Raw genomic sequence first — 21,315 nt, forward strand, 5'->3', positions numbered from 1 at the left:
GCCAAAGAAGCCAAAGAAGCCAGCGAAGGCAAAGAGGGCGAAGAAGGCAAAAAGGGCAAAGAGACCAAAGAAAAGCGTGTACTTCCACCGCAACTACTGGTCATAATGCTCGAGACAGGTGACGCCGTTTTCCTCTTCATTCAGGAAGGCTTCGACGGGATACTGCGCTTTGAAACCACCACGTTTGAGAGCCCCAGGAATCTACAGTTCTTGGGGTATCACTTGTCCATTGACCCCTCGTCGCGATATATGTCTGCTGGATCCGCTGAAGGTGGATTCGTCGTCTACGAGCTGAACTCGCTGTCTCACATGAAATCTCAATATGAGGACTGCGGATGCTTGAAGCCTGTCAAGTCTATCCGAGTTCGGATAACGCAGGGCGTCATACACAAAATGGAGTTCTTACATCCACGACTGGAAGACGATTACCATATCATTCTCCTATTGATCATTGTTAGACGCGAAGTGAGTAAGCAGGCTCACGTATCTCGCATGGTCGTCTACGACTGGGAGCTCGGCGACGAGCTTACCGCTGTATTTCGGTCAGAGAAAGGCACACCACTGCCAAAAGAGCACCGAATGCCTCTCATGATAATTCCACTCAAAGTCAATACTGCCTTCTTGGCAGTTTCAGAACACTCGATTGGCATAGTAAAGAACGCATTCACAGGGCAGACGTCGTTCGATACCTTGGAAACACACTACCCTCAACAGACGAAGTTGCACCATGGAGCTGCCGAACCGCTCTGGACCACCTGGGCGAGACCTTTTAGAATCAACCTATACCTGGAGAAGATGGATGTTGTTTATCTAGCTCGTGAAGATGGCGTTATTGCACATATTGAGATCGATTCGCGAGATCTAGTTCCAACAGTTATGACTCTCGGAACCATCAGCACCAATATCACAACCGCTTTCACTACAGCTTATGATGTCTTCTCAGATGTTTTGATAACTGGCGGCGACTCTGGTCCTGGTGGAATCTGGAAGGTGGTTCGCATTGTCTCTTCGTATCTTGGCCTCAGCTAACATCCGATTTCCGCAGCTTATCCCCCGCAAAGATCCCCAACAAGTCAGCATCATTCCTAATTGGTCTCCCGTGGTCGATTTGGTCACGACAGATACCAATCCTTCCTGGAGGAGTGATAGCAGGAGGAAAGATCTTTCGACGAAACGCAGGGTATCATCGAACCCAAAACCGAAGTCGGATCGCATCTTCTGCACGTCCGGCCGAGGGCCGCAGTCGAGTTTGACAGAGTTGAGATGGGGCATTCAGGCACGGATTGGCCTTGAGTTCGACCATGACCAACATGTCCGCCAGTCCTGGATGTTTCCAGTTGAGGCTCAAGGAGATCGAAGCTTCTATGTCATTTTGTCACTGCCGCATTCTACTGATGTCCTTCACTTCCCCGCTGATCTCAGCAATGCGGATGCTCTGTCGCCAGATGCCTGCCCATTCGATACATCATCGCGAACAATCTCGGCATTTCAGACAGAACAGGCCGTGATAATTCAAGTCAGCGAGACCTCCACGTGTCTTGTTGCACCTACACAGAGGCGAGTATTGATAACCCTGAATTCATTCTTTATGGCTCTGCGATAATAGCTAATAGAAGTCTAGCTCACGATACAATCATGGTGAAGTCTGTGGGAACTTTCCATTGCTGGCTGAGCATGCGTGTTGCACAGATAATATCGTGGTTATATCTTCACATGGCGCAAGCGCTTCCCAGCTTGATGTTTTGCTGGTTGATCAGATGAATTTGACGCACTCAACCACCATTGATGCCAAAGGAGAGATAACTTGCATTGGCCTTTTCAATACGTCAGTACAGACCTACATCATTGCAGGTTCTGTTACGGAAGGGTTACCACTCTTGACTATATACTCGCTGGCTGGCCTTGAAATTAGCAGCAACGCCCCTCAGCCACACCTTGGTAAGTCTGATGTTGGCTATTTATGAAGAAGGAGAGTGCTGAAATACTCGCAGTTACTCCTGACCAGGAAGGTCACTCGCATATGGAAGCATATACAAGTGTGCTAGCCATTCATGATACCGCTGAGAAGGTCATCTTGGTGCTTGGCACGAGGAGCGGTCATATTGTGACGATTCTGATACCAGGGGATGATATTGCTCATTACTCACTTTCGATTGAACAGATTGGCATTTCACCAGCCAATGTGTTTCCGGCATCTAGCCTCTTTGATGGAAAGCACGCCCTTTTCGCCTGCTGCGACAACAGCCTATCCATCGTGACGGACTTTTCACCAAATGGTAGCAGATTCAAGACTAAGACCCGAATTTGGGCAACTGACTCGAAAGAACCGTCGATGCCATCACCCCCCGTTCATGCAGCCTTTTGCCTCCAACATAGCCTTTCTGGATATGAACGTCATATGTCCCTGATGTTACTATCTGAGACACGAGTTCTTCTCGTCGATATCTGGCCGCATGTTGGACCTGTTCCTCGTAGCATTCTTCTTGGCGGAACCCCGATGCGCGTCATCTATTCTCAGACTTGGAAGGTCTTGGTGGTTGCACACTTAAGGGATGATCGTCCAACACTCTCCTTTATCGATCCCGAAAGTGGTGCGAATGTCGCAACGGCAGCTAACAAGGACAAGCAGCCGTCTGATTATATTTCCGGCCTAGGACATCCAGGCGACAGGATATTTGGCCTCTATGAGTGGACCTATGTTAAAGATGGGAAACTCTTTCCGTTCATCATCGTGACCACTCAACATGGTCGACTGATGATCGTGTCTGTGACAGCGGTCAAACCGGAGAGTGACGATTGCCCGACAAGAAAACTACAGTTCTGGACACGATATAAAAAGAAGGGCTTCGCCGAGCCTATTTATACAGTCGTCGGAGATGATGTGGGTCTTCTATTTTGTGTTGGAAAGGTTCTTCACTGGGAAGTCCTGGACCTCGCGGAGAAGAAGCTCAAACCTATGAAGCAGTTCAGGCTGGATTCTCCAGCCACAACCCTGCGCGTGGAAGGCACAAAAGTCTGCGTCTTGACTGCCCAACACTCACTTCAGGTCATTGACCTGAACGTGGAGTCGGAAAACAGTGACCCTTCTATTATCCATAGCGACCGAGTGACTCGTTTTACGGGACATGTGATAGAGATGGGAGACTCCGAAGAAGAGCCAGGCAAGTGGCCAGTGAGTGTTATATCCACGGCACAAGCAGGGTTTGCCGGAGTTTGGATCCCATGGAGTCAGCGCCATAAAGAGTTCGAGGTTGTCGTCACAGGACTTTTGCCCACATCTATCAGGAGATTCCGCAAGGGGCACACTCGACCTTTCTGGTCGGCTGTTGACCGCCAAAGACGATACAATACTTTATTTAGCACAGCGGATCAGGCAGACATACTTGGAGTGTCTATTGACGGTTCACTACACCAATTTTCATTAATAGGTCTGGATCTCTGGCGGTTCCTCAGGTTGATACAGAACTTGGCATACCAGAACGAGGAGATTTGCCCCTTTGTCCGGAACAGTTACTCGTCGGGGAACAGCGATCCGGGCTTGGATCTAGATCCAGAGCTTGAACCCCAGCTTGCCCGGGAGATGATGCATGTTGATGGTGACTTACTGCAACGTTGCCTTGATATGAGTGCGCTGGAAAAGCTGGTGTTGATTGGGGATGGCATTGACTTGTTTTGCGAGTATTTGGACGGGATTGACGATGGAATACACACCGAAGGTTTCCGGGAGACTGGCTCTAGAGGAAGAAAGAAGTACATTGAGCTGGGCTATGAGATTCTCGAGTATGTTCTTACTCTGGCAATCTGAGTTGGGAATATGACGAATCACATGGAAGGAATTTAATATGGTATAGATAAAATAATGACTCTTGACGATAATCATCAAATTTGTGAGTCAGAACATGACTCAATTTGACTGCTGCCTACAACGCCGTTCCATCTTACGCTCAAGGCTTGAGGCTTCATTTCATCAGGTTTGCTCGTTGGTAAAGGCTTACATAATATGGCACATTCACAGAATAATCATGATTCCTGGGGTTTTTGTCGTTGCCCCGCACTAAACGACATCGGAGACTGAGCATCTGAGGTCGGCTTGAATTACCTATTGCCAAACGTTGTGATTTTTTTGAGAGGAGCAGACCGAAATTTCACGAGTGACAAGTACATACGTGCGAGATAGACATCTCGTATGCATTTTAGAGACTGGATATGTGTCACGAGAACGATATTCGAGAGTCTAAAGATTCGCCACCCAAGAGAAAGCCCTGGATATAGGTTCATGAATTACCTACGGATACAGTGGTTTGCCCGCAGCATTGCCCCGCCTGGATTGGAAGCCCACCCCACCTACTCGCACCCTTCAACCTGACCAGACCTGACCATCTAGTTAGTCTTGACGTGCGTTCGATCCTCTCTGCCTTGCTTGTTTGATAGTGTGTGCGCGCATGTGTGCCTGAGAGAGTGACTGAGACCACGGAAATTTAGTCAGTAGGTTGCCTCGTTCGTCTGGCACATTTTTGTAACGTTATCTTTTTTGGGCTTTGGTACTTTTTTTTCTCGCCTTACCCCCAAAAATTCCATACGTAAGGAACGTTTAGCCCCGCCAACCTTGACGACTGCATCTCGAGTTTCACCCACCGAGACAACCGCCGAGATGCCGCCCAAGAAGAAGGGAAACAAAAAGAACCAGCAGGACGACTGGGAGGCTGAGCTGGGCGAGAGTATTGCCCCGCCTGCCAATGCCAACGGTGCCGATGGTGACGCCAACGCCAACGATGATGATGATGATGCTGGCGGTGCCGGTGGCCTGATGGCCACACTGCGCAAGAACAAGGAGAAGCGCAAGAAGAAAGGCATCGTCGAGCCTGAACCCGAACCCGAACCCGAATCCGAGGCCCCAGCTGCCCAAGAGCCTCCCGCCCAGGCCCCCGTCGAGGCCAACATCGACGATGAGTTTGCTCTACCCGAGAAGAAGGGCAAGGGTGGCAAGCAGAACAAGCAAGCTGCTACGAAGCCCGAGCCTGCTGCTGCCGCTGACAATGCCGCCGATGGTGGTCGTATTCTGACCAAGGCCGAGAAGGAAAAGCTCAAGAAGGAGCGTGAGAAGCAGCGAAAGAAGGAACAGGTATGCTACAGCTACCCCATGGATTGTTTTTACCATGGTTCTATCCTACCTAAATACAGCCTGCTAACAAGTCGACCAAATGATAGGCCGCTGCGAAGAAGAAGGGTGGCGCTGCACCAAAGGCTACCCCTGAGGTGAAAGAGAAGGAGGAAGCTGCCCCTGTCGAGGCTGCTCCTGTCCCTGAGCCCGCTGCGGGAGGCAAGAAGAAGAAGCTCCCCGCACATCTTGCTCTGCTCCAGAAGCAGCAGGAGGAACTCAAGCGCCAACGAGAAGAAGCTGCCAAAGCCGAAGCCGAAGCGAAGGCCCAGGCCGAAGAAGACGAGCGCCTAGCTGCTGAGGAAGAAAAGCGACGCGAGGAGGCCAAGGCCATCAAGAAGCAGAAGGAGAGGGAGCGAATCGAGCAACTCAAGAAGGAGGGAAAATATCTCACAAAGGCCCAAAAGGAAGAGAAGGCCCGAAATGAGCGAAAGCTCCAGCAGATGTTGGCTGCCGGTATCCAAGTTGGACCTGCAGGCGAGCCCAGTGAGAAGAAGTCTAAGCCTGCGGACAACAGGAGAAAGAAGGGCCGCGCCCAACAAAAGGTATACTTTGTGATAAAACACACCGAGAGATCAGGATTCGCTAACCCTAGACAGATCGATGAGGAGAAGGCTCTTGCAGAAGCTGCTGAACGAGCTCGACAAGAAGCTGAGAAGGCCTTGAAAGAAGCTGAAGAGAAGGCTGCCCGTGAGAAGGCCGAGGCCGAGGCCAAGGCTGCTGCTGAAAAGAAGGTTGCCGAGAGTGATGTGGAGGATGACTGGGAGGCTGCTGCTGCTTCTGACGGCGATGTCAAGGACAGCTGGGACGCCGATTCTGACGAGGAGGCCGAAAAGGCCAACGGCACATCGGAAGCGAAGGCTGAAGAAGAGTCTGGAGACGAATCCGAGGAGGAGTCTTCCGATGATGAGGCTGCCACAGCTGCACAATTGGCTGAGGAGAAGCGGAAGCGAGAGGCTGCTGAGCGTCGTGAAAAGGCTCATCAGGCCGCCCTTGCTGCCCGATCCAAGGATAACCTGAGATCGCCTATTTGCTGTATTCTGGGCCACGTCGATACCGGAAAGACAAAGCTCCTGGACAAGGTCCGCCAAACCAACGTCCAAGAGGGTGAAGCTGGTGGTATTACACAACAGATCGGTGCCACTTACTTCCCCGTTGAAGCCATCCGACAAAAGACGGCTGTTGTCAACCCTGACGGCAAGTTCGAGTTCAAGGTCCCCGGTCTTCTCATCATCGACACACCTGGTCACGAGTCCTTTTCTAACCTCCGATCTCGTGGTTCTTCGCTCTGTAACATTGCCATTTTGGTCGTCGATATCATGCACGGTCTCGAACCGCAAACACTCGAGTCTATGCGCATGCTGAGAGAGCGCAAGACTCCTTTCATCGTCGCCCTCAACAAGATCGATCGTCTGTACGGCTGGAAGCAGGTTGCCAACAACGGTTTCCAGGACAGTCTGGCTCTCCAGAGTAAGGCTGTCCGTAATGAATTTGAGACACGTCTCGAAAAGACCAAGATTGCCTTCGCTGAGCAGGGTTTCAACTCCGAGCTCTTCTACGAGAACAAGTCCATGTCAAAGTACGTCTCGCTTGTGCCCACTTCGGCCCACACTGGCGAGGGTGTCCCTGACATGTTGAAGCTCATTGTCCAGCTCACTCAAGAGCGTATGGTTGGCTCTCTCATGTATCTCTCCGAGGTCCAGGCCACTGTGCTCGAAGTCAAGGCTATTGAGGGTTTCGGTATGACCATCGACGTCGTCCTTTCTAACGGTATCTTGCGAGAAGGTGACCGCATTGTGCTGTGCGGTACAGAAGGCGCTATCAAGACGAATATCCGAGCACTGCTTACACCAGCGCCTATGAAGGAATTGCGTCTCAAGTCCGCCTATGTCCACAATAAGGAAGCCAAGGCTGCTCTAGGTGTCAAGATCAGCGCCCCTGGTCTCGAGGGTGCCATCGCTGGCTCACGCCTGATGGTTGTAGGTCCCGATGACGATGAAGACGATATTGAGGATGAGGTCGAGTCCGATCTTGCCGTTCTCTTTAACCGTGTCGAGAAAACTGGTCGCGGTGTCAGTGTTCAAGCGTCGACCCTTGGATCGCTTGAGGCTCTGCTCGATTTCCTTAAGGACTGCAAGATTCCTGTTGCGAACGTTGGTATTGGTCCCGTTTACAAGCGTGATGTCTTGCAGTGCGGTGTTATGTTGGAGAAGGCACCGGAGTACGCCATCATGCTCTGTTTCGATGTCAAGGTCGACAAGGAAGCACAGCAGTATGCAGAGGACAATGGCATCAAGATCTTTACAGCTGATATTATCTATCATCTGTTTGATGCCTTCACCAAGCATATGGATGAGCAACTCGAGAAGAAGAAGGAAGAGTCCAAGATGCTTGCTGTCTTCCCTTGTGTATTGAAGCCCGTCAAGGTCTTCAACAAGAATGACCCCATTGTTATTGGTGTTGACGTCACTGAGGGTCAGCTCCGGATCAACTGTCCTGTCGCCGCTGTCAGGAATAACCCTACAACCGGTGCCAAGGAGATCGTCAAACTGGGCAGAGTGCAAGTTTCTAGATCCTCTACTCCCTTAAGACCCTCTATTAACAGTTTCATAGTACATCAATCGAGCGAGAGCACAAGCAAATCCCCGTGTGTAAGCGAAAGGAGCCTTCCGTCGCAATCAAGATCGAGATGGGTGGAAACCAGCCCATGTACGGCCGCCACCTGGAAGAAGACGAGACCCTTTACAGTTTGATCTCTCGAGCCAGTATCGACACCCTCAAGGAATACTACAGAAAGGAGGTCAGCAACGATGAGTGGCAGCTCATCATTAAGCTCAAGCCCTTATTCGACATTTCATAAGTAGCCAAGATGACAAAAAGTTAAGAACGTTGGTGATGTGAAGTTTCTACCTCAAAAATCGCGCCGGGAGCTTGGCTGCATCCTGTCCTGGAGGTGAAACTCAATGTTTCGATAACATGCTGACAGGACATCAGGTTGCAGCCAGTTCCGTCTGCGGGGGGACAAAAGTATGAGAAATACACTGCATATCAAAAAGAAGAAAATAGGAAAAGAAATTGCATCAACTCGTTTGAAGGAATTGTGTACGGTACTGATTTGCATTTTCGGGCAGCAAAAAAAAGATTGAAGAGACGTGAAATTGAAGGGCAAAGGGCACCCTCAAGGCAACGTATGTAGTCGTATAGAGTAGGGCTCTTTATCAACGAGGGTTGAAATGACTTAATCTCATATTTGCTGTGGCTACGTCACGAGTGTGAACTGGATCAATGACAACTGCTAGGTATTCAGTCCGATAAGAGCTCAGCAGACGATCGCTTCCAACTCATCACGATAACACACTTGAATGATGGCGGAAGAAGCTGAACCAAACTGGAGTGTATGGATCCTAACTACTAACTTAAAAGTGTAAAAGTGGTCTAACGCGGGTAACATATCCGTCATGATGATCCGGGCCCCTATCTCCCAACAAAACAAAGCCGTTTGCAACCATATTGCATGTTCTATTGCTCCTTCTCCCAAACCTGGTGCCCTTAGTTTTTTTCAACATCCGTAATCTTTTCAGGCGTCATTCATCTCATCGCATATCATGCAAGCATCACGCACGCAGAGCCGACCGAGCATGCATCTGCAGCGTCGAAAATTCCCTCCCTTTATTCATAGTTTACTGGGGGTCAGCACAGCCCTCGGTCTCCTGTTGCGGAGCGTCAGCATCCTTCATCTCCTGGTCTGCGTTGGCCTTCTCGGCTTCTGCAGCCTTGCGAGCATCCTCCTCAGCCTTCTTCGCAGCCCGTTCGGCCTCGGCTTTCTCCAGAGCAGCTTGTCGTTCAGCCTCGACTTTCTCAAAGTGGCGCTGAACAATGGGACCAGCCATGGCGCGGATCTCGTCGATCTTGGCAACATACACACCCTTTGTGGTATCATCACCCTCCTCGTACAGCCAGTCCTAGAATTGTTATTAGTATATGAATTCTCAAGCTATTAAGGAATATGTGAACATACCTCTGTGGCTTCAAGCTTGGCCTTGATGGTCTGCTTCTCCTCTTCGCTGGCAAACTCGGAGTACTGCTCGTCGAGCTTGGCACGAAGGTCGTAGATGTAAGCCTCGAGCTCGTTCTTCTTCTCCTCGGTATCGGCGACAAGCTTGTCCTCCATGACCATGGCAGCCTCCTTCTCAAGAAGGCTGGCCTTGGTGGAGTCGTCAAGAGAGGCACTACCTGTGGAGATGGGCAGGTCACCCTTGCGGACCTGCTTCTTCACCTTGCGAGTCTTCTTAGGGGCATCCTTATCGGTCTCCATGGCCTTTTGGGAAACGGATGTTAGCGATCGGGTTTGACAAATTGATTCTTCTAAATGTTCTGGAGCACCGAAAGCGGAACGAGACGAGTCGGGTTCTTCTTCATCGTCGAGTCGCGGGCGCTTTGCAGGATGTGCTTGGCTATCATCTCCAACGGATGCGGATGATGAAGAGGCCGAGTCTTCATCTTGGGCAGGGGGGAAATCATTGGACGCCATATACGGCTCGGACAAACTCACATCGGGATCCTCGTTAACTTCCTCCTCAACCTCCTCCTCCTCGACGTAGTAACCAGTCTCGACGTTCAGGACACCGTGGATGTTGACACGTGCCTTGAGTTTGCAAATCATAAAGTCATCCTTACCATCGGCCTTGACGTTCTTGACAGAGAAACGGCCAATCCAGGGGTTAGTCTTGCCGGGGAGTAGCTCGGGCTGGGCATATCGGGCCTCGAGATCAAAGGGCTGTTTTCGGTAGAAAGTAAGGATCTTGGTCGAGGGCATGACGTTGCCCTTGTTGAAGACAGTCAGGCTGGTGTCCTCATCAGGAATATCGGGAGCCTTCTCCCAGGCAAACTCAATGGGGTAGCTGATGATGTCCTGGACTGAGAAGTCTCGGACACGGAAGACAGGGGAGAGAATGGCACAGCTGAAGGCAGAACCACGGGCAAGAGCCTCGTCGGCGTTGAGGGTAAAGGATAGAGGCTTTCCAAAAAACTCCTGGATGCGCTCCTTGAGAGCAGGGACACGAGAACCACCACCAACGACCTCAATAACATCGATATCGTCCTTGGTGAGCTTAGCCTGGGCAAGGGCTTCCTCGAGGGGAAAGTGGGTTCGGGCAAGGAGAGGCTCGATCATGGCCTCGAACTCCTGGCGAGTGATCATGGCAGAGGCATCAATGTCGTTCATGAGAGACTCAATGTTGACAGGAGCTTGTTGGTTGGCAGATAGAATCTTCTTCGTCTTCTCAGCGGCGGCGATAGTACGGGCAAGGGCACGGCCGTGGGTCATGATGTCGACCTTGTATTTGCCCTTGAACTCCTTGGCGAGGTGGTCGACCAGAGCGCGATCGAAGTCACGACCACCGAAGTCCTTGTCCCAGGTGTTGGCCTTGACAGCGAGCTCACCCTTCTTGAACTCGACAATGGAGACAGTGTAGCTGCTGTGGCCGATATCGACGAAGCAGACACGGCGGGGAGCCTCCTCGGGGGCAGGCAAGTCGAGCTTTGTAATGCCCCAGCCAAGAGCGGCGGCTGTGCCGTCGTTGATGAGACGGAGAACACGAAGGCCAGCAATCTCGGCAGCGTCGATAAGAGCACGGCGCTGAACATCAGTGAACCAAGGTGGCACACTCAGGCAGACGTCTTGAACAGGCAGCTTGAGTTCGGCTCCAGCGGTCTGCTTAATCTTGCTCAAGTACATGGCAACCAGCTGAGTGGCAGTGAACTTCTCCTTCTTGCCCAGATAGTTGACTTCAGCACCGACTTGGCCATTGCAGTCGGTCAGAGGAGCGGTCACATATTGCTGCTCAATCTGAATATCGGGGTCGTTGAATTGTCGACCAGCAAGACGCTTGAGAGAGCTGACAGTGTTCTTGAGGTTAGAGATTTCCTGGGTCTTGGCGGCCTCTCCGAGGTAACGAGACTTTGGTCCGAATCCTACCAGGGAACTAGGGAATAGAATTGTCAGTATATATGTGACTGATAAAGGTGGTGGAGCGTTGTTTGACCGCGCGCGACAAGCATAGGGGTCAAACAAGAGGTACAAACATACGGGGTTGCTCGGTTTGAGACTTCATTGGTGACCTGTACAAGACAAAAGAAGTCAGTTATGGGAATTCTTGGGGGTGGCCATCGATCCCATCGTCGGTCGAGGAGCGACGACGAAGCAGGTATGGAGGGGTAGGGGCAGGGCAGTCGACTGGGATAGATGGCGGGGGAGGATATGAGGGTATACGCACAACATCGACACCGCGGTTTCGAGCAACGGCGATGACAGTCTTGAGGGTTCCGAAATCGATACCTATACAGAGGAAAGCCAACGGTCAGTTTGGTGTTGTTCAAAGTCTGGTTGTTCCTTGCGAGGAATAGCGATTGGCTGAGCACCACCAGCAAGAAAAAAAAAGTGAGCACTCGGATGGCATCACTTACCAACGACACTCATGATTTCGACGGGTGGGGTTTGCCCCGAGACACGATATTAAGGTAGAAAGAAGAAGGGGGATATAAAGTTGAGCGATGCGCGGGAAAGCTCAAAAGAGAAGAAGGAAAGCGATCGCAAAAAGGCGGGAGATAGAGGGAGGATCGTGAGAATGGATAAGATAGAAAGAGTAAGGTAGGTATGGAGGGGAAGAGTAAAGGCCGGTAGGGTATGAATGGCTAAGGTGACCTAGGTAGGTTTGGTTGGGCCTGGTCCGCTGGCGCTGGGTCAATTTTTTTTTAAGGTGGAGGGGCAGCGAATGGGGGATCCCGCTCAATGGGCTGCACTGTACTGAAATTTTCAATGGTTCAGTGGCTACGGGGAAGTGCACTGTATCCAGTACCTGCGGGTCGATGTACGATGTGGTGGATCTGAAGTGTAGAGCGATGATGTAAACCAAGTATACACTACTTGAAAGCCTGTCGCGATTTGATTCTTTTCTTTAAGCTGTTTTTAGAAGATGCCAAGTTTTGTTTCTTCAAAGGAGTTTCATTCAAAATGTCTTCCAAAAAATGTATCCTTCGACTTTTTATATTCATGGTAAATCTAGTGAGGATGAACCAGCGGAATATCTCGTTGTGCTAGGATGCTGTGGTCACGTTGAACAGTTGACTAGGTACCTAGTCTTAGCAGGCCCTAGAAACGACGATAGATTTCTGTGCGATTCTGTCACCAGATTCAACAGCTCCTGTACGCAATCAAATTGCCTTACAGTGGATATCAGGGATTTACAGATACAGCATCTCCACAAAAAAGAGAAACGCAAGGCACCAGCATCAGCCACGACGATACTCTGTACATACATCACAGCAACTAAGGTAAGTTGCTAGGTAAGTAGTCAGTCTAGTGGGCGGTACTTCTTGGTACTGTTCCTCAGTGAGTAATAATTACCCTTGACTCGAGTCTTGAACGAGGCAAGCAAATACAATGCCTTCCCAGCCCCTTTTGGCTTACCAGGACAAGTACTGCAGCAAGTAAAAATTTAGTTGTCATGCCCCTCCCCCGCTATTCCAACATTTCGAAGACGAGGCAGACACAAAGCTTTGTTGGAGGGGCACACACAGTCTAGACAGTACATACAGAAAACCCCAAACGGGTGAGAGTCCCTCTGATAACGATAAAGCAAGTAACTAGGTACTTACTTACTGGGTAAGTCTCTGTTGATGGATTCCTCGCCACCTAAGCTCCTCTATTAACTTAGTCTCTTCGACATGGCAAACTTGACTTTCCCATCATATTGGATCTCAGCGCACTCCTAACCCCAATTGACGAGACAAGAATGTCTCCATCAAGAACATTGAAGAAATTTCGAGACTACCTATCTTGGTCGAGCTCAATAATACCACCACCTTAAACCGGGCCCAACCCTTCGGGTGTGACTAAAGACAACATTTGCATGATCTTGACACAGCCAAACAAACCGTGCCAAGCTGTTCGAAACTAATATCATGCACTTTTCACTCTCTGCTCCGCCAACTTGGAAATGGATTTTTAGGTGATCGACTGTGGACTGGCTCACCGACAGAACACTCGTTCCTCTCTCCGGCACGCCGAAACGACAATTTTTCATGAGCTAACAAGGAGTAGCCTCAGGTTGGTGAGAGTTTTGAAATTGCATGTATATCAGGACGCCACATTTTAGTGAGGCTATTCGGGTTGCTTTCGCCCTACCCCGTCTAACCTGTCCGTACGGAGTAGTTGGTAGTATATAGCAAGTGACAGGGTCACTTGGAGCATTCGACCCCGGTCAACAAATGACCTGTCTGGTCTGGTCTGGCTTCCATCATCTTCATCTCTCTTGTGTGTTGTCATGATGCCCGATGCAGCTCCAGAATTGCGGGGTAGATGTGGGCTTCACCATGCTTGGATCGACAACTATCCAATGCAAAACCTGCTGTTTGTTGTTCGAGATAGCTTCATTTTTTACACTAGGTATGTATAGTCTGAGAATGACGAGCCACAAAAGGAACTGGCTCAAACTAAGCAACATGAACACTGGCTTGATCCAGGTATAATCCATCGCCTCATTCTAACGGCTTTTCTTCAGCCTCCCTCTCGTCATTCGACTAGCAAACGACATGTTTGATCCAAGCCTTGTTTGTCCCCCGTCAACGCTGGTGGTACCAATACTTCTCTCCATGGAATTCCGACGACGAGATTCAACTGGTTCATCTCGGGCGACCTGGTTGTATTCGATCGTACTTGGGGAAGTGATCATATCTCCCGAAATTTCAGTACGCCTCATAGGTGAAGCTGAGAACCCGCGGCTAGACCGGATGCCCTCCATATCGCTCACCTGAGAAGCTCGGTCCTGCATTTGTTGTGCAATCTCGTACTTCCGAATGTTTTCCTCATCCATTAAGAGCTTCATTCTTCGCTGTGTTCCAACCCCGAGATCCGCACACTCTTGAGGCTTCGAGACCTCATGGGATGTTGCCTTCCCCATCTCGATATCCTCTGTGCTGGTATCGATCTCATCTGGATGAGCATATGTTCCCGATGCTGTCTTCTGACGTGCCGAAAACTTGCCATCAATCTTGTCTGGTGGTCGCACCACGCTTCGAGTGCGTCCGAGTTCGGTGGTTGCGGTCGACATACGATTTGAGGCAGCCCTACGTGCTTCGCGTGCCGCTTTAAACGTCTCGGGGACCACGTTCAGTTCGTCTCCCTGTTTCTCAGCTTGTTCCACTGCTTCTCTTGCTGTCGTGTGAGCGTCCGCCGCCGCAGCATCGGCTCGTGGCCCGCCCCAAGTTCGCCGCCCTGCTGTGAATATACCGTAAACCATATACAGCCAGTTGTAAAACGGATTAAGAATAAACATGAGTGGATAGAGCCAGATTTTAAATCGCCGGAGCTTGGCTCCAAAGTACAGCATCAGCAGCCAATTCAGCCCCAAAGAGACGGCAATGAAGCCTACGGGAAGGTCGTCCACTTTCTTGACTGTAGTTATCAGGGCCAAAACCATGATGAAGAACAATAATGCTGTTGTTCGGATGGTATTCTGCATAAAACGGACCAGTATGAGAACGGGGTAGCGCTTCCACAAGCGCCAGTCCGTTAACATACATACCTCGTTTGTGATGAAGCCTAGAAACCATCGGCGCCGCTGCTTAACCAGGGACCGATATGTCTGCACAGCCTCGGTTTTGCAAAAGGCCGATGTGCACATCTGGATCTGGTACCTCTTTCTGGCTCCAATCATGAATAGATGGGTTAACCAGCGATCTTCTCCCAAGTGACACTTAGCAAAATCGAACAGGTCTTTACACTGCTCTGTTTTGTCTACAAAATAATATTTGGCCATTCTCCGAAAAGCTGAGAAGCGCAGCATCGTCAGTGCTCCCGGCAGACAAGTGACGGAACCACAGCCAGATTCGACGGTTCGTTCAAACAACTGTCCATGTATGTATTCCATGTCTTGTAACAGGGTAATGATGCTATGTTTCTTCGTCGTCGAGGTAATGACGCCTGTCATAGCTAGCATGTCTCTAGAATTGCCAGGGCTGAGCTCCATGTCGTAGACAAAGTTCTGTAGGCATACCTTGTCTAGGATACAGTCGGAGTCGATAAAGAGAATGAACAGATTGTCGTTGCGCTTGAGATACTCTTCGTAAACTCGGTCGATGAGCTTGAAAGTTACTTTCTGGCAGTGACGTTTTCCTCCGTGCTCAAAGCGTGAAATGGTTACACGTGCAGATCGATATGTGACATCAATACTCTTGGGGTATGTCTCCATCTTCATGGACACACCAAGCTTATCAATAGTGCTGAGGTACAGTTCGTCCTCCTCATCCCCGTCGAAGGACAAGAAAACATGGATACAGGCGGGCGGGTAATCGCATTCGACAACTGAGTTGACAGCTTTGAGGAGAACCTCGGGTTCCTCTCTGTAACAAGGCATGACTATGATGACCTTTGGCGCAGTAACATCATCGAGCACCTGTTTCATACGCTTCGTTCGACCGAGTTGATTTGTCACGACTTGATAGATACAGAACAACCATGGCACTGTCAAGAGGATCGCGAAGGTCCAGAATGCAAACCACTGGAGAAAGGACACCATCTCTTTCGGCCACAGCTCTGTAATGGTATCCGGAAGTGGCAGTGTCACCATCATGATTGGGAGGAATATGACCCTAACCTTGATATTAGCTAAGGCCATTTTGTATTATGTCAGAGGATGGGACACGGCCTACCGGAAGAGAACAAAGGCAGCGCCAACAATGATGCACAAGACATTAATGGACCAATGTTCTGCCTTTTTAAAGACTTTGACGAGGCAATAGACGAACGCTGCCAACCAGAGAAACCACTCAAGGCATGCCATCAAAAGCACGACGCCGACTATGCTGGTATATATAATCTGGAATGATCAAATTAGCGCACATGATGGAGCAAAACACTGCAGTATGCCGACTCACGTTTTGCAACGGCCAGTCCTTTAGTAGGGCCATGATTGCAAAGTGGCCTTTCCTCCTCGTTTGACAGCAGTCGGCAGGCAACAGAGAGAAGGCGTCAGTGAGACAGATAGAGACAGTTCGGAAAATCGATCTGACGCACGGCGACCACTCCCCAAAGATTTGTGTGCTGCAAGCCGTGCTGGACAGTCGTCACCATGGGAGACAAGAGCCAAGAGCCAAAGAAGCACGGGGCCGTCTCTTAGTTTAGAGGCACTGCCTTGAGGTGAGCTCCCGGCGGGTGCCGGCAGAATATTGCGAGGCTTGAATGAGTCAAGCTTGGTGACACAAGCCAAATCGATTAGAAACAGAATTGGAGGAGAGCAAGTGCCATGAATATCAGAGGAAACTGCCTTCATAAGCTGCATGTGGGGGAAGGCGCGAGGAAGATGCTGAGAACGAAAGAACCAACTAGGTATCTAGGTAGGTAGGTAATGTAAAGAAGTTTAGATCCCCGTGGGAATTCAAGGCAAGATTGTCCACCTAATAGTCACCAAGAACTGGGTGTCATACCGACCTCATCACGGTTACACATGATATATTGCCTGTCACAAGGTGAACTAATAAATTAGTCGATCTGGAAATGAACAAACATACACAAACCAGTATTAGTTTTGGCACTTCCACTCTTGATTAAATCATTGCGTTGACCAGGTCCAATGCTCTCTAGTATCAAGTTCAGTATTTCAAGCTCAAGCTACAGCGTACTGATAATCAGCAACCTGGCAGGGGCTTAAATGCCTTCCTTAGCTATTCGTCTGCTCAAGGCATGTTGGACATCTAAATATCCTCAACTCTAGGCGATGCATGTGCTTATAGCATGTCATGCAAGTCCCTTCCGCTCCGTGGCAAGCACGTTGCTGCGTCACGAGCGTGCGGTAGGGCCGTGTTCTGACGTCCAGGCTTATCCTGCGGAGGCTATCTTACTGCTGCGAGCATACTTCCAGCAATGAAGCTAGATTGTGTGAGGCCGCATTGTTGAAAAGCACAGCTTGCATCAACGTTGAGGAGGATTCAGCTTGCTGACCGCCCTTTGCGCGACGTGCAAAGACGGCACGAATGTGGTACAAGGTTGGTTCTTCACCACAGCATCCGTGGCCACAGTTCGGAAGCGGAGCGACGGTCATCTCGGGATGCAGTCGTCGAGTGATATCGGCTTATCGTCAAGGCTAGATTAGGAGTCTTACCCATTCGAATATCTTTACCAATCGACATCGCTCAGCTGGAGTTTACGAGATCTTTGGCTCTTATCCTTGTTCGATCTCTCCAATCGGTTGTGATAGAAGGTCGCCGGTCGTTCATTGCCTGAATTAATGTGTGAATATTGGTGTTGTGATGAATTTGTGTGGGCTGAGGGTCTGTACCACCATCCTGGTCTTCATTCTGCTGAAGATCATAGTTGAGCACCAAATTCTTGATGCGCTGTTGTTCCTCCCTTTCAGCCTGTTGCTGGTTCTTCATTGCAATAGCAAAGGTAGAATCGGAGGGCAGTTCAACAGTCCGCGTCTAACTCCAGGTCAGCATCTAGGGAACGGTACAGAGCGGCAAGGTTAACTACCTGCTGGCGGTTGCCCTTCTTCGTCAATAAGGAGAACGCCATAGTATGGCCAGGGGGAGATTCTCCCTCGCCTCCCTCTGTTGAGGTAGCCTCGCGATTTTTGGGTCGAACTGGAAGTGGCACATCAAAGAGCTGCTTGCGCTCAAACTTGCGCGACTCGAGGCTTTCAGCCATCATCTTGGCATACTCGCGCTCAAAATCAGCCTCATCCTCAGGGTCAACCTCCTCTTCTTGTCGAGTGACTACAATGGCTTCCTCGTCAAAGGTACTTTCATCGTCGGAATCGTCCTCCACATCCTGTATTACATTTGTAAATCATGGCCAAGTATTTCGCATTTGATTGACTTACCTCTGCCTCCTCCTCCTCAGAAGCACTGTCTCCGTTGTCGTCGCCATCTTCATCATTGTCCACGTTGTCATCGTCCGATGAGGCATCGCTTGTGGCATCATCCACGTCAATTCCCTTGTCAACGCCCGCCGACTTTTGATCTTGAGCAACGGCAAGTTGGAAGGCTTTTACGGCCTCATCCAAGCTTGTGGCAAGTTTCCATTGTGGTCGTGTCAGAGCAAATGTGTCTTGAACTAAAAACTCAATATCCATTGGCAGGGACACTTTAGTGAAGATGTAATACTACCAGAGTGTCAGAAGGAAACAACGTATTGGGGGGGTTGGTGGAACATACCTGGAAGAATGAGAGGAAGTAATCCAACTTCTTGCCCGCTGCTCCGCGGTTAAAGAACATGCCGCAGGTTTCCAGCATTGTAGATACAAGTCGGATGCGGAAGAAGTCATCGGGAGGATCGAGTGGAATATATTTACCAGGAACAGGTGGACCCCCTGTAAGTTCAGTCAGTTGGTGGACAGATTAATAGTCTAAGGAACATCTTACCATATCCGAATGTCATAATTTTGTACATGGTGTCAAAGATAACAGGATGTTCAAGCATGCGGTAGTTATAAAGCTCGCCAAGATATTTGACTTCGGCAATGCGTCGCTGATAGAACCTGTAATCATTCTGCTCGAGACCAAACGTCATAGACTCGATCACGTTATCAATAACCTTGACCACAAAGTCAGGGTGGTAGCGATAAAGCGCGCTGAGCAGGATACCAAGAAGATGAACGCTTCCGTACTTCACCTTTCCAGGCTTTGAGAACACCTTCTCCAAGATGGCGACAACCTAAAACTATCAGCACTTATTCATGAGATACTATCTCTGCTGCATACCTCGGTCTCCTCCCAGTGGAGCCTCCGAATCTGCTTCAAGATCTTGCTGTAATTTCTCTTTGTCATATCAACATAGATCAATTTGCGAACAAAAAGCTCCATGGGGGTGCGTTCCTTCTGCTCAATAGCTAAACGCTCTGGTGGGTCAACGTAGTAAACAGCGTTATCGATGAGCATCCGCTCTGGTTGCCCAATATGTTGGACGGACTTCTTGCGCTGCAGAGTTTCGAGAAAGCTCATCATACGAGGAGCTGTTTCAGGATTTCGAAGCAGATACCGACCGCAGTTCTCAATGAGGTTGCACAGGATCTCAATGTTCATACGTGAAAAGTCATCGAGGCTGACTTTCAGACAATGAAAGACAACATGCTCGGGCACAATGCCGAATTTTGTCAACTCAGCAAGATACCGAATGTTGCTCAGACGGACTTGTCCCAAGAAGTCTTTTTCCTTCCGTCGTTGAAGGCTTCGAAATTCCGCATCAAGGTAATCGACCAGGCCCTTTGGAACATCTGGCATATATCGACCCAAAGTCGCCACAAGACGAGACCATGACGGGAGTAGGTCGCTACGACCCTTTGGAACTTCTGTCAGAGCCTTCACCAGACGGTTGCGAGAAGCCTTTGAATTTAGGAAGCAGAAATCGATAGCTGTTTGGTCTGCGATGTCTTTGTTGGTCAACTCTGGTAGACGCGCAAGCAGGGCATCGACTTGCGCTCCAATGGTTCGGTTAGCGATAGACGTGGACTGGTCATCAGCAGTCTCGGCAGTCTTGGGGGCTTCCGAGGCCTCGGATGGGTCTACCTTCTTCCCAACTTGTTCGTCCGTGTCTGTCTTCTTCTTTTTGCCGTCCTCCAGTAAAATAGCTGGGACCTTGCCTTTGAGATCAACCAGGTTTTCGTAGAAGCGTCGCTCATCTTCATCCTCCCAGATTCCGGCGCCATCTCCCATAGAACGAAGATAATCGCCAGTCTTAACGAGACCGATAGAGCCGTTGGAAGCAGCGAATGAATCATCTGAGTCTTTGAGATCCGGCATTTCGGCCCCAATTACGTCCGCAATAACCTGTGCGTTGGAAACGAGGCGTTCTTGAGCCTTGACCTGCTTCTCATAGTTCGCCTGTCGATCTTCAAAGACTTCGCCAGACTTGACATACGCCTCGGCATTACGCCGAGCTTGTGACTGTATCGACTTCTGATCCCGAGTGATATGCCCCTTGACATCATCAAAATACTTCTTCAATATGCTCCTGAATCGATCCCGCATTTCGGGTTCGGTAAAAGGTTGATCTGCGTCAGGAGACACCTCATTTCCACTATTGCCATCCTCGGCTTCATTCCCTTCAGAAGTGCCGTCTTCCTCTACTGTCTTTCGGCCATCAGCGCCTGTTGGTTTCACCCCAAGAATATCCCAGCTGAATGACTTGACAAAAATGACAAGAAGCGGAAGGTTGGCATGCTCGCGATCGTGTCCAAGCAAATCCTTGAGTACTTCGAGGGGGAACGGTTCCGCACCGGTGCCTTTGTTCGTTCGGGTCTTCAGTTCGGGAGTCTTGCCTGCAGCTCCTTTTGTTGCGTCGTCGGGTCTGCTAACATCGTCAAGGGTCCTGATGACACCAACGAGCCACAACTCAGTCACTACGCGAAGTAAAGCTCGGTGTCTTGTGATGCGCTCCTTCTCTTCTTTCTCACGAACCTCTGGTGCTAGAGCTTTGAGGATACCCTTATCTGGAGTCGCCATCCCTTTTCCGAGAAGCCAGGCTAAGTATTCCGTGAACTCGCTGGGGCCGAATCGCTGATGGAGAGCACTGACAATCTCCACGCTGGCCTCAATCTCGCCAGGCGACTTGAGTCGGCATAGTCCCTCATAGCAAGCAGATATGATCTCGGAAAGGTACTTGCGTAGGCTCAAAGTTCGGATTTCCTGGAGGAAGGTGCTGAGGGTAGCGGCGGTGATGGCTGTTCGCAGCCGCTTAATGAAAGCGGTATTCTTCTTGAGAGACGAGTCGAGAGTCTTTGCAACAGGGAACAAGTCTACGACAGGAGTTGTTAATAGAAGATGGCGGGGGAGTGGAGGGGTAGGCATATGATTCATACCAGATTCGCCATCCCAGGCCTTTTCGTTCAGAGTGCGCAATTCGCCTAGAGAGACAATGAGCTACTATACAAACAAGAAGGGTGGTGAGAGATTATACGCTTCCTTGCGCGATCCATGGCGGGTCACGGTATGATTGGAGGCGATTCGCGACCTGGTAAATGTTCTAGATCGAATGTGAGATGGGTGGAGGCGGCGCTACATTCAGCGCAGGCTGCCTGCTAAGGGATATATTTCCCCAGAAATTGGTGCTGTAGATAAGGCAACAGAGCCGACATGGGTGCGTCCGTCAAGCCAGGACGGGG

At 50.0% G+C, this 21,315-nt stretch overlaps 5 protein-coding genes across 5 annotated transcripts in view; 2 read left to right on the forward strand and 3 right to left on the reverse strand.

The window, feature by feature from the left end:
- The window catches only part of FTJAE_5095 (thermotolerance), a gene marked incomplete at both ends in the record, with an annotated part of 4,560 nt that extends 755 nt beyond the window's left edge, over positions 1-3,805 (forward strand). The window contains 4 exons of the mRNA XM_037351567.1: positions 8-993; positions 1,046-1,516; positions 1,836-1,938; positions 1,992-3,805. Of these exons, the coding sequence (XP_037207841.1) occupies positions 8-993; positions 1,046-1,516; positions 1,836-1,938; positions 1,992-3,805 (3,374 nt within the window). The remainder of the gene's footprint in view (positions 1-7; positions 994-1,045; positions 1,517-1,835; positions 1,939-1,991) is intronic.
- An 846-nt stretch (positions 3,806-4,651) lies between these two features.
- On the forward strand, positions 4,652-8,018 carry FTJAE_5096 (translation initiation factor 5B; the record flags this gene model as incomplete). The annotated part of the gene is made up of 4 exons (XM_037351568.1): positions 4,652-5,122; positions 5,209-5,703; positions 5,758-7,722; positions 7,764-8,018. The coding sequence occupies 4 exons, from the start codon at positions 4,652-4,654 to the stop codon at positions 8,016-8,018; spliced, it is 3,186 nt and encodes a 1,061-aa protein (XP_037207842.1).
- Positions 8,019-8,838: 820 nt separating this feature from the next.
- On the reverse strand, positions 8,839-11,636 carry FTJAE_5097 (heat shock protein; the record flags this gene model as incomplete). The annotated part of the gene is made up of 5 exons (XM_037351569.1): positions 8,839-9,120; positions 9,177-11,142; positions 11,247-11,278; positions 11,434-11,495; positions 11,624-11,636. 5 exons carry the CDS (start codon positions 11,634-11,636, stop codon positions 8,839-8,841), a joined length of 2,355 nt encoding a protein of 784 aa, XP_037207843.1.
- A 2,065-nt stretch (positions 11,637-13,701) lies between these two features.
- On the reverse strand, positions 13,702-16,126 carry FTJAE_5098 (chitin synthase; the record flags this gene model as incomplete). Its single annotated transcript, XM_037351570.1, has 4 exons — positions 13,702-14,673; positions 14,743-15,808; positions 15,869-16,035; positions 16,094-16,126. 4 exons carry the CDS (start codon positions 16,124-16,126, stop codon positions 13,702-13,704), a joined length of 2,238 nt encoding a protein of 745 aa, XP_037207844.1.
- A 1,221-nt stretch (positions 16,127-17,347) lies between these two features.
- FTJAE_5099 (regulator of nonsense transcripts 2) lies at positions 17,348-21,129 on the reverse strand (the record flags this gene model as incomplete). The annotated part of the gene is made up of 7 exons (XM_037351571.1): positions 17,348-17,635; positions 17,688-17,984; positions 18,037-18,318; positions 18,371-18,525; positions 18,578-18,869; positions 18,917-21,057; positions 21,111-21,129. The coding sequence occupies 7 exons, from the start codon at positions 21,127-21,129 to the stop codon at positions 17,348-17,350; spliced, it is 3,474 nt and encodes a 1,157-aa protein (XP_037207845.1).
- Between the last annotated feature and the right edge of the window lie 186 nt (positions 21,130-21,315).

This window comes from Fusarium tjaetaba (assembly GCF_013396195.1).
Source record: "Fusarium tjaetaba strain NRRL 66243 chromosome Unknown NRRL66243_c0000095, whole genome shotgun sequence".
NCBI lineage: Eukaryota > Fungi > Ascomycota > Sordariomycetes > Hypocreales > Nectriaceae > Fusarium > Fusarium tjaetaba.